The 12247-nt window shown below is 26.3% G+C and overlaps 1 protein-coding gene and 1 long non-coding RNA gene across 5 annotated transcripts in view; one reads left to right on the top strand and one right to left on the bottom strand.

Moving 5' to 3' along the window:
- Positions 1–4676, top strand: part of LOC126733757 (uncharacterized) — a 157746-nt gene extending 153070 nt beyond the window's left edge. Inside the window, exon 4 of one of the 2 annotated variants that reach the window (XR_007659854.1) lies at positions 3991–4676. This is a non-coding gene — a long non-coding RNA (uncharacterized LOC126733757). The remainder of the gene's footprint in view (positions 1–3990) is intronic. The other variant, XR_007659853.1, reaches the window with a different exon arrangement.
- The window catches only part of LOC126733755 (uncharacterized), a 196204-nt gene that overhangs the window by 94134 nt on the left and 89823 nt on the right, over positions 1–12247 (bottom strand). The window contains exon 1 of one of the 3 annotated variants that reach the window (XM_050437150.1): positions 8509–9141. The exons of 1 other annotated variant lie outside the window; for it this stretch is intronic. In XM_050437150.1, the coding sequence (XP_050293107.1) occupies positions 8509–8516 (8 nt within the window). In that variant the 5' untranslated portion in view covers positions 8517–9141. Of the gene's footprint in view, positions 1–8508; positions 9142–12247 lie in introns of those variants that run through there. One more of the 3 variants, XM_050437148.1, reaches the window with a different exon arrangement.

The raw sequence follows: 12247 nt of genomic DNA, 5'->3' as shown, positions 1-12247 counted from the left end.
TATTCAAAATATAAACTGACAATTATGCAATCCTGAACTTCTTTATTTTCCTCGTCTCATCACAGGTTTCTTAAATTAAATTTTGTTATTTTTTTAAAAATATTTATTTTCCTTTATTTTCAATTTTTATTATTAAAAAAAATTGAAAATATTGATGTCTAGGATCAATACCAAGAATTCCCAAATATTCATGAATAAAATAAAATTAAAAAATATAACACGAAAAATAAAAGTTAAAAATAATTTGAAAACAAAATTATTTACATCAAAAAATTGGAACAATTAAAATTAAATAAAGAAGCGATGGTAATTAAAAAAAAGTGGTGAAATAATTTAAGCAAATTAGGGATTGATAAAAAATCCTAGAAATGCTTCAATAACATTTTATACATTTGATGATTTCAGTTAAGAAATAAATTTATTTACAAAAATATATTACATTAAAAAAAGGGGCAATGATAGCTAAAAAAATAATTAAATAATTTCCCTTAATTTTTCTACTAAAATATAGAAAAACTAATGCAAAAATCATAATTTGCAAATTTAATTCAAAAGTTTTCTTTTAAGTGATTTATTGCGCTCTGCATGTTCTATTTATTTTTTCTTATTTTTTTCACAAACTTCCTTATTTTCATCTTCTCACAAATCGTTTAAAAATATTTTTTAAAAATATTTATTACGCTTAATTATCAGTTTTTAATAATTCAATTTGTTAAGAGACAGGAGCAGTACCAAGAACGCCGAAGTATTTATTTATAAAATAAAATTAAAAAATAGGATAAGAAATAAATTCTTTACAACAGTAAGTTACAAAAAAAAGTATAATTAAATTAAAAAGCGATGGTAATTAAGAAATAGGCAAATTTAAAAAATCCAGTGTATGTATGTATGTAAAGAATTTTGTTGATTTTTAAAAATATTTATTTTGTCAATTTATATTATTCAAAATATAAACTGACAATTATGCAATCTTAAAATTTTTTATTTTCCTCGTGTCATCACAGGTTTCTTAAATTAAATTTTGTTATTTTTTTAAAAATATTTATTTTCCTTTATTGTCAATTTTTATTATTAAAAAAAATTGAAAATATTGATGTCTAGGATCAATACCAAGAATTCCCAAATATTTATGAATAAAATAAAATTAAAAAATATAACACGAAAAATAAAGGTTAAAAAATTATTTACAGCAATAAATTGGAAAAAAGAAAATTAAAAAAAGAAGCGATGGTAATTAAAAAATAATTGAATTTAAAAAATTTACTGAAATTATTTAAGCAAATTAGGGCTTCTTAAAAAATCTTAGAAATGCTTCTATACCATTTTATACACTTGATGATTTCAGTTAAGAAATAAATTTATTTATATCAACAAATTGAAAAAAATATATTACATTAAAGAAGGGGCAATGATAGCTAAAAAATAATTGAATAATTTCCCTTAATTTTTCTACTAAAATATAAAAAAACTAATACAAAAATCATGATTTCCAAATTTAATTTAAAAGTTTTCTTTTAAGTGATTTATTGCTTTCTCTATATTTTATTTATTCTTTTCGTAGAATTTTTTGTTTTCCTCTTCTCTCAAAATAATTTCTAAATTAAATTTTGTTAATATAAAAATATTTATTTCGCTTGATTGTGGGTTTTTATTCTAAAAAAAAATTCTTAAAAATTGATAGATAGAATCAACACCACAAATTCCTAAATATTTATTTATATAATAAAATTTAAAAAAAAACAGTTAAACAGAAATAAATTGAAAACAAAATATTTAGAACAATAAATTGCAAAAAAGGGAAATTAAACAAAGAAGCAATGATAATTAAATTTAAAATATCTAGTACAAAATTTTAGGAAAATTAGAGCTTAATGAAACGTTCTAAGAAAATTTCAAACCCATTTTATACATTTAACAATTTTTTCTTGTAATAATATTTAGCAAAACTAAGGTAAAAATTATTATTTTAAAAATTGAATAATTATATAAATTAATTAAAAACACTACGTTTATGGAGAAAAACTAATAAAATAATGTAAGAAAATAGGATTAAATAAAAAGAACTTCATCTCAAATAACTGACATTTTTCCAGTAATTTGTTTTTATGATTTTAGAATGAAATTATAAAAAACTTCGATAAAAATATTTTTTTCAAATTTTGGGTTTTTCTTCTTTACGAATATTCAAGCGATTTTAATTATTTGAGTGTCTTTATATTTTTTACTAAAATTCCTAATTTTTATCTTCTAGCATTTTCTTGTAGTTAAATTAAATTAAATTTTAAACACTTTAAAAAAAAATCTTTTTTGTTTAATAAATAAATTTTAATTTCCAAAAAATTAACTAAGGGCAATAACATAATAATTCTTTTTTTATAATTTAATAGTTCATCTTATTTTTCTTCATTCTTGCTATTTCTTGAGCTCTTCTTATTATAGCAATCATTGGCTACTTACAAGTTTACCCAATTGTATACTTGATTTTTTATCTGAAGCTTTAGAGCATTTATTTCTTTTATTCTAGGCATTTGATGTAACTTCTATGCGTTCCAGGGCTTTTTAACTTCATTTTCCAGACTTCTGGACACGATTTGCTTACGCCTTTTAGGCATCTAAAGTCATCATTAAGATTCTTCATTGTATTTGTAAAAACATTAGAAGTATTAGTATTTGTACATATATATTTGCCAATATTTAAAAAAATTATTTGCATACAACCAGAAAATCTGACAATTTGTATCAATTTTTATAATTTTTTGCATTTGTTGTATATTTTTTTGCTTAGGGTATAGTGGAGAGAAAAAAGAGAGTGTTAATAAAATGCTGTTATTGTACCTCGGTGGGTAAATTATGTTAATTAATTTGCATTTACATAATTTAATTTAAAAAAAATTTATATATTTTTACCTCCTTGTTTAATTTACCCAAAGGCATTAAAAACAAATTATTGTTATATTGTGTCATCATTTTTCATACAATAAAAAAGAGTTTCTTTTTAGTCTTAGTGAATTTACAGTTTTTTAAGATATAAATTTTAGGGGCATTTTTTATGTATTCCAGTCATTTCCATGTTATTTTCTACAGTCACTAAGTCAATACGCGATGCAGTTTTTAAAGATTATTTCGTTTTATTGAGGAGAAAAGTAAGTTCCTATACCATTCTTAAAAAAACAATAATCAATAGGCAACTTCTCACCTAAATTACGTACATATACAGAAACAAATAAATATATACGTTTGAATATTTAATATTCTTGTAAATACATCCTACGAAAACTAACAACGTTATACGAGCGGGCACATCGTATGCCGAATTTAGTAAAAAACGATTAAGCATGTTTCACAGGCAGAAAGCCACTTATCTTGCCGTATATTTCGAAAATTATTTGACAGCTTTACCGGACAGTTTACCGTCGTAATAAAATTAAATATTTTTGTCTATACCGACCCGCTAACTGCCCGATACTTTGTATGGCCAATAGAGTGCTTTTTTTCTCTCTTTATGTTTTAAACGTTAATAATTTGTTGCCCTACAACGTTGCTCGGCTACTGTTTAACTGTAAGCCTAATTCTGGTAGCAGTTGTTTCAGAAATTATACAAAAGGTGACATATTATTTGTCATAAATTTTGTTTATTATATTGAAGATATTTCTGTAATTTTTTTAGTATTTTTATTGTCACTTTATTTTGATTTTTAAAAAATTTAAATTAGAAGTGGTATGCTATGGGTAAATTGGTCAATCAATTGTTAAAGAAAACTATTTGTTTCTAGCCAACTATAAATTTTTACATACATACATGTTTAAACAATTGACTAATATAATCACAAAATACCACTTCGAATTCATTTTCTGTATTAAAATTTATTATTTGATTAATTCATTAATATTTGTAAGTTTTCAACTCTCTTGCGTATTATTTTCTGTATTTATCTGATTTTTACTGTATTAAGGAAATATAAAATTTTGACATTTTTCTTTTATTTTTAGGAAAGAATATTGAGGACAACCAATACAATGAGAGCCTGATATCAAACTTCCGGAAACTTGATCGTATCAAAATTGTAACTTAAAATAAAAATACTACTTATAATCAATAGTACTTTTTATTAAAAAACCTAAAATGTATGCCTAAATTTCTGAAATGATTTAATTAAGTGTTCAAGTTAGGAAATTTTTTGCAGGTAAACAGTAGCTGGGAAAACGATGGATTTTAGGGAAGTTTGTATTCAAAATTAGGAATTTGTTGTAAACGTTGTTCAACTAGGATAAATTTTATATTTGCAATAAAATTAGTGCTGAAAAAATGATGGAAATTCCGGGTAATTCTTGCCAAAACGTATTAAATGTACGTGAAAACCTTTTTCTGAAAAATTGTGTCATTTTTATTTAAATTCTCGAAAATATCAAAAATCTTAAACGAATTACATCAAAGTTGAATTCCATCAATTTTTTGTTTCAAAATATAAACTGATTTTCATTAAATTTGTTACATAATTAGAACATAGCTTGAACTAGGAATAGTGGTGAAATTATGGGTAATTTTTATCAAAAATCACGATTTTCAAGGGTCAACAATACATAATATGAGATAAGGAACATCTTGTGTTTATGATAAGATATACAATTAAGAAAAATTTAATTAAAATTTTTAGGCTAAATATAGCTGCAGAAAATATCAATAGCCAAAAACGCAACTTTTTCGTATGAATATTTAATTAAAATACGGACATTTTAATGTAGTAATTTGTGTAATAAATTACGTAAATATTTTTTCTAAATACACATTTATAAAATTTTTTATAATTTTTTTTTAATTTGTTAGTATGATAAAATTTATAAAATTATTTGTAAATACATTCAAATGTTTAATTCCATGCTTTATACAGGTTTGCTAGTGTTTAGAACATAAATCATTTTAAACAATCAATGTAATAATTTTTGTCCTCTTGTTTTATTAATAAATGTCTTCGTATTATCATTTTATATTAACAATAATTGCGGGTTTTTTATGTTTATTTACTTTTTATAAAAAACTAATGTTTATAAATAATTTTTTTACATCTTACTCCTATATTTATAATTTACGCTATTAAAATATTTAAATTACGTAATTTACTTGTAGCAAAATTGGCTAAATAAATATTTATTATTATTATTATTTAAAATATATATTCAACCAGGGAAATGTCATATTTGCAGGTATATAATTTATTGATGAGAAAATGGTGGACATTTTTGTCAAAAGAAAATAATAATAATAATTTATTAAACCAACGGCAAAATACGTATAACAAACAAATAATCATTATAAAGCAATTAGAATAATAAAAGTTCATATATTTTATAATTTTTAATTAATCTTTTAAATGCATTAAAATTTTTACTTTTTTCAATATTTTTTGTAGCCGATTAAACTTTAATAAACCTTTATTCAAAATAGTGTTAAAATATTTTTAATAAAAAATACTAGAAGTAAAAGAATACCTTGACTTTATGATCATTTTTATTAAATAATGAGTTTTTGATATGTAAGAAATAAGAGAAAAATTAATATTTGCGGTGAAACTATACAAGCCTTTACTGACTACAAAATCAGCTACTTTAAGACACTTTTTCAGCCAATAGCTTATTTTCAGGCAAAAAAAAACAACTTCATATTCATTATATTCATATTCATTCAACTTCATTATTTCGATATTCTATTTCTGATTTGCTTCTAGAGCAAATATCACTTTTGCTTTAGTTCGCGCCAGAACTAACATTAGGTTTCAGGATCCCGTATATCAAATGTGCAGAATTTTTAATTCAGTATCATCAACCTGTGACATATTTGTATGCTCCATAAAGGATCTAGTTTTGTCTCTGACAAACCAACAGTTACCGTAATTCCTTTTTAATTTACATCTCCTTTAATTTTGATATATACATGATGTTACTATAGTAATTTAAGTTTTCCTTATTTTTCTTTTTTTTGTTATTTAATTTATAGTAATTTAATACTTGTTTACACTTTCAAAACATTAATTGTAGATTTTCCTGTAACTGGGCTTTGCCTGTTGGAAATAAACTGCTAAATAAATAAATAAAAATTGAAAACAAGGAAAAAAATTATATTTGCAAACGAACTATAGCTAAGAAGATGATTTTTAATTTAAAATTTGTCAAAAATCTCTTTTTTTGTTTAAATCTATGAATTTTCCAATATAAATATTTGTCATATTTTTTTTAAAATAACATTATAATGATTATATTTGTAAAATTAAACTATGTCTTCAACTAGGGAAAAAATGTATTTGCTGTTAAATTATGGCAGTAAAGAAGTACGACTTTTTCTAAATATAATTTGGATTTTTTTCCTATTTAATTGAAGAAAAAATTTCCTAAAATAGTAAACTATTTTGAGTATATTTTAAACTAGCAAAAAATTCATATGGGAAGCTAATATTTTTTTTTTTACTACGGTGCATAAAGTAAACACTTCTCAGGGTTTATAATCACTTTTTACGCAATAGTGTCTAAAAAAGTCTTGTCACGCACTAGTGCGTAAAAAGTGCGCAATTTAAAAAGTTTATTTGATATTTAATTTTTAATTTGTTAAATTTTTTTTTGCGTTTTTTACGCACTCGTGCGTAAATTAATTTGGTATTTTTGATTTAAAAAAAATATGAATGAAAAAGATAAAAAAAAATGTATTGGTTTTTTAATTATTAAATAATTACGTTCATGTTTGAGTCTAAACTACAGCTGAAAAAAACGATGAAAATTTTGTCAAATTGAATTTTGGTTTTTTAAATAAGTAATAATTCTTAGTCCAATTTAATTAAAAAACTCATCGGTTATTTTTATCATAATTTTTGTAAAAACTCTAATTTACGCAGAACTAAAAAAACACTTTGAACTTATGCTTAAAAGATTGAAAACTATAGCAGAGAAAAATTATGGAAATTGTGAGTTTAATTTTATTTCGGTTTCAAATAATGTATTTCTTATAAATGACGTTTTAGAATATGTTAATAAAATGCCCTGTAAATTTAAAGAAAACTATGAATTTAAAAAAAGAAACAAGCTTTTTCCCAAATTTTATTTTGGTTGTTTCTTAATATTTTTTTTTAATTTGTCTGAAATTATATATTATAAGTAATTTTTGGACTATAAGAAAAGTCTTATCTGCCGATAAATATTAACTCTTTTTTTTAATTTTTTGCTAAGTCAGGACATTCTTGAAATAAATATTAAGTACCAGAAAAATAAAGGTAAAACTCCAAATTACCAGAACAAAAAAAATACCTTGAACTTATTCTTAAAAAACTGAAAACTATAGCAGAGGAAAATGGTGGAAATTGTGAGTTTAATTTTATGTCGGTTTCATATATGTATGTATTTCTTATAAATAACATTTTAAATTATATTAATAAATATAATCTAAAATGCTATGTTATTTATTCTCTGTAACACGTGGTATCACGTGGATTTTTTTTAAAAAAAACACGCTTTTTCCTAAATTTTATTTTGGCTGTTTCTTAATTATTTTTTTTAATTCGTCTAAAATAATATTTATTTATTCTTAATAAATCTTGGACTATGAAAAAATTTATATCTGCAGGTAAAAATTGATCTTTTTGTCATTTTTGGCTAAAAGTCAGGACATTCTTGAAAAAAAAATTACCAGAAAAAAACCTTGAATATTTTATAATAATAAGTAATTTTTGGACTATAAGAAAAGTCTTATCTGCCGATAAATATTAACTCTTTTTTTTAATTTTTTGCTAAGTCAGGACATTCTTGAAATAAATATTAAGTACCAGAAAAATAAAGGTAAAACTCCAAATTACCAGAACAAAAAAAATACCTTGAACTTATTCTTAAAAAACTGAAAACTATAGCAGAGGAAAATGGTGGAAATTGTGAGTTTAATTTTATGTCGGTTTCATATATGTATGTATTTCTTATAAATAACATTTTAAATTATATTAATAAATATAATCTAAAATGCTATGTTATTTATTCTCTGTAACACGTGGTATCACGTGGATTTTTTTTAAAAAAAACACGCTTTTTCCTAAATTTTATTTTGGCTGTTTCTTAATTATTTTTTTTAATTCGTCTAAAATAATATTTATTTATTCTTAATAAATCTTGGACTATGAAAAAATTTATATCTGCAGGTAAAAATTGATCTTTTTGTCATTTTTGGCTAAAAGTCAGGACATTCTTGAAAAAAAAATTACCAGAAAAAAACCTTGAATATCTGTTTAATTTTTTTTAAAAGTAGATTTTCAGAAAAAAAAATTGAAAATATGGGAAAAAATTATTATTTGAAGCTCAACTATAGCTGAAAAATTGGTCGAAATATTAAAAAATTTCTGTTCAAAAACCACGAATAAAAAAAAAAATTTTTGTTTATAAAAACCTTGAAAATTTTGTCAAATATTACGACTAAAAAAAAAACACAAAACCGTCGAAATAAAAAAATCACGCGTCACGCACAAAAAAAAAATTACTTACTTACACATAGGTCGGTTGCATACAGAGCGTTATCACTGAGCAATGCCGTGGACAGCATCACTCACACCTAAACACATTCCTTAAACGGGACGAACACTAAATAGAAAAAACACCTCCAGAAAAAAAAAAGCAAAAACTACCCTCCAGGGTGCTCGACCACCACTCAGATTATTAAAAATAAAAACCAACTCTCAGTACGCGTCGCTGAAAAACACTTCTGACCGAGAAAAAAGTCTCCGGAACCGTCGTCTGTAGAACATGCCTCAGAATCGGAGCCGTGAATTTTCGAAAACGTTTTTTTTTTCTGAGTCGCGCGCGATTTTTCGCTCAACAAACGATATTATTTCGAAAAGTATCCGCTGATGCGTCGTCGCTTTCGAAGCGGGATCTCGCGACGAAATGAGGCGAAACGCTGCTTCCAACTACTTACGCTCGCTCGCTCGCTCGTACACTCTACGCTATTATTGTACGCACGGCAGAGGTGGAATGAAAATTTCGAATTTTCGGTTTTTGTTGCCGTTTCGATGTTGCGAGTTCGGACGGACCCGATCAACATGAACGGATAAGTGTGCGTCGAGCTTTAGGTTTTTCGGTGCGAAGTGTGGGACATCAACATCATCATCATAAACGTCGACTTTTTGTCGTGCGAATCGGTTTTTTTTGGTGATTGGCGCCGCTGATAGGCACACGATAATAATAAAAAAATGTGTAGATGTCGATCTGTGACGGGTTTTCTTGAGAATTTCGGAATTTTTGGATTGGTTAATTTCTATTTTGAGAGTTCCCACAATATTTTGATGCAACGTGGACATATTTCGATAAAAAAATTGATTTTAATAAGGTTTGAATTGATTTTTTCCTATTAGATTTTAACCCTTCGTTAGTTGCATAAGCTAAACTGTCTTTACCCAGATAACACAGTATATAGACTAGGAGTCCACAGGATATCTGCTATGGATATCCAGTATCTGTATAGGATATTCAGGATAGCCAACAAATATCGTCTGGTTATCCAAATGTCCTTCTATATCCAGGATATAGGGAATATATAGATATTACATCTAATATAGAGTAGATATCCATTTATATCTCAAAGATGTGCATAGGATATATCTTAGGACTATCAGTATATCTAATAGAGATTTATTATTTTTGGTGATTTTAATGTTCCGGATGCTCTTTGGGAAAATAATAAGTTTGAAACTATTGTTAGATGCCCACCTAACTCATGTGAATTAATACTTGGGGAGTTTTATTCTTACCTTAACTTTTTTCATAGGAATTTTGTGCCAAATGATAGAAATGCCTTTCTTGATCTCACTTTTACAAATAGGAATGATCTAGTGGTGAGTGAAGCTGTTGACTATGTTTTTGATAAATCTGTATATCATAAGCCTTATCATTTTGAGTTAACTTTTAACAATGGTAAAGAAAAAACTTTAAATTTTGTACAGTTCTTCTATGACTTTAGAAATGCAAATTATTTGGGTGTTAATAGTTATTTGTGTGGAGTTGATGAATGAGTGTTTTGAATGTAATTAATATTGATGATGCGGTTTCAGAGTTCTATCATATATTGAATATGGCTATAGCTTTGTTTGTGCCTCTTAAGAGATTCAAAACCTCGTCTTTTCCCAGTTGGTTTTCAGGGGAGTTAAAGTACTTGATCCAGCAAAATAAAATTTCACATAAAAAATATCAGTCTAGTCATACTGTTGCAGACTACGAAGTCTTTTCAGATCTTAGAGCTAGGTGGAAAACTCTAACGGAGACTTGTTACCAGAACTTTATTTCAAATTTGGACCAGTTACTTTATACAAACCCCAAAAGTTTTTGGTATAAGTTTAATAACAGGAGAGCAACGAATAGGCTTCCTGATTTGATGACCTATAATGATGGGGAGTTTGCAGGTTGTGAACAAATTGCAGGTTTTTTTCTACTGTCTATAATAGAGATAATAATGTCTTACCTTCTCGGCAGGCTGGTGTAAACATGACTATTCCAAATCCTAAATTATCTATTGGATTAATTTTTGATAAGATCTTTCGATTTAAGGGGTAAACTTAGTGCTGGCCCTGATGGTATACCCAATTATTTTTTGAGAAAATGTGTATGTGCCCTCTCTTATCCCCTCTTTATTTTATTCAGTAGGTCTTTAGACTTGACAGTTCTTCCATCCGAGTGGAAACTCAGTTTTATTACGCCTATATTTAAATGTGGTACTGCTAATGAAATGATCAATTACAGGAGCGTGTGTGTACAGTCTGCCATCCCAAATTTTCTAGACAGTCTTATTTATGACCAAATTAATTTTTATTGCAAAGAACTTCTGTTAAGTGAACAGCATGGCTTCAGTCGTGGCAAGTCTGCTATTACAAACTTATTGCTGTATCAGGGTGCTCTGTTAAGTGCTTTGGAGAGGGGTGAAAAAGTGGATGTAATATATACAGACTTTTCCAAGGCATTTGACAGTGTCAAGCATAGCTTATTATTAGAAAAATTGAGACTTTTTGGTTTTTCAGATTGTTTGGTGGCCTGGTTTGCAAGTTTTCTTTCTGACAGATTTCAGCAGGTACAAATTGGGGATGCTAGGTCGCATCTTATCAGTGTGACCTCTGGGGTTCCACAGGGTGGTCATTGTTCTCCCCTGTTGTTCAATATTTTCATTAATGATATTTTGGTTTGCTTTAAAAATAGTAATTTTTTGTTATTTGCCGATGATTTCAAGTTTTATAGGGTGATCAGTTCAGAACAAGACATGGTTCTCTTGCAAGATGATCTAAATAGATTGTGTGAATGGTGTGTTGGTAATAGTTTGGCTCTGAATGTGGGTAAATGCAGTTACATTAGTTTCTACAAAAGAAACAAACGGGTAACTTCCTCCTATACTATTGATAATGTGAATCTTAGGTACACTGAAGTAGTAAAGGACCTTGGTATCTTTTTTGATGAACAATTGAATTTTAATACCCATGTAAATACTATTATAACTAAAGCATCTAAGGTCCTTGGTTTTGTCTTGCGCAATTGTAAGGATCTGTCAGTTGAAACTTGCAAAAGGTTGTACATATCACTTGTTGTCTCTTTGTTGAAGTATGGATCAATAATTTGGTCTCCTCTGTACATGAATAATTGTATGGCACTGGAGAGGGTTCAAAATAAATTTCTACGATTCTGCCTTTATAAACTTCGCATTCCAGTTCCTAATGACTATTGTTATGATGAAGCAATGAACATGCTGAATATGCGGAGTTTACTTAAGAGACGCACTGAGAATGATTTGGTGTTTATTTATAAACTTTTGAATGGCCTTGTGATTTGTCCCGAACTACTTAATAGGATTTCATTTAATATTCCATACCGTAATCTGAGGGCAAATCGATTGTTTTCTTTGCCTTATCATCGTACCAACTATGCTATGCACTCGCCTGTCGAAAGGATTTTGAGGCTGGTAAACTCTACTGGAATTGAAGTTTTGGGAATTTCCTTATTACATTTTAGGAGTCTTATTAAGAGTTTGTAGGATTTTGTTTTTTGAATTAATTTTGCCATATGATTAATAATTTGAAATACATTTGATCATTGTCATTGATAATAATATATTTTGTTTTTTCTTAGCTAATTTTGCATTGTTAATTGTTCTGATTTTGAGAGAATATTGTTACTACTTGTAAAACGGTTTAATTATCCTTGGTATTAAGATTAAGTCTGATAATTATTGTTAATTAGTAATTAGTGG

The sequence above is a fragment of the Anthonomus grandis genome, chromosome 3 (genome assembly GCF_022605725.1).
Source record: "Anthonomus grandis grandis chromosome 3, icAntGran1.3, whole genome shotgun sequence".
Classification (NCBI taxonomy): domain Eukaryota; kingdom Metazoa; phylum Arthropoda; class Insecta; order Coleoptera; family Curculionidae; genus Anthonomus; species Anthonomus grandis.
The sequence above is the reverse complement of the archived record's forward strand: the minus strand, read 5'-3'. Positions and strand labels throughout refer to the sequence as shown.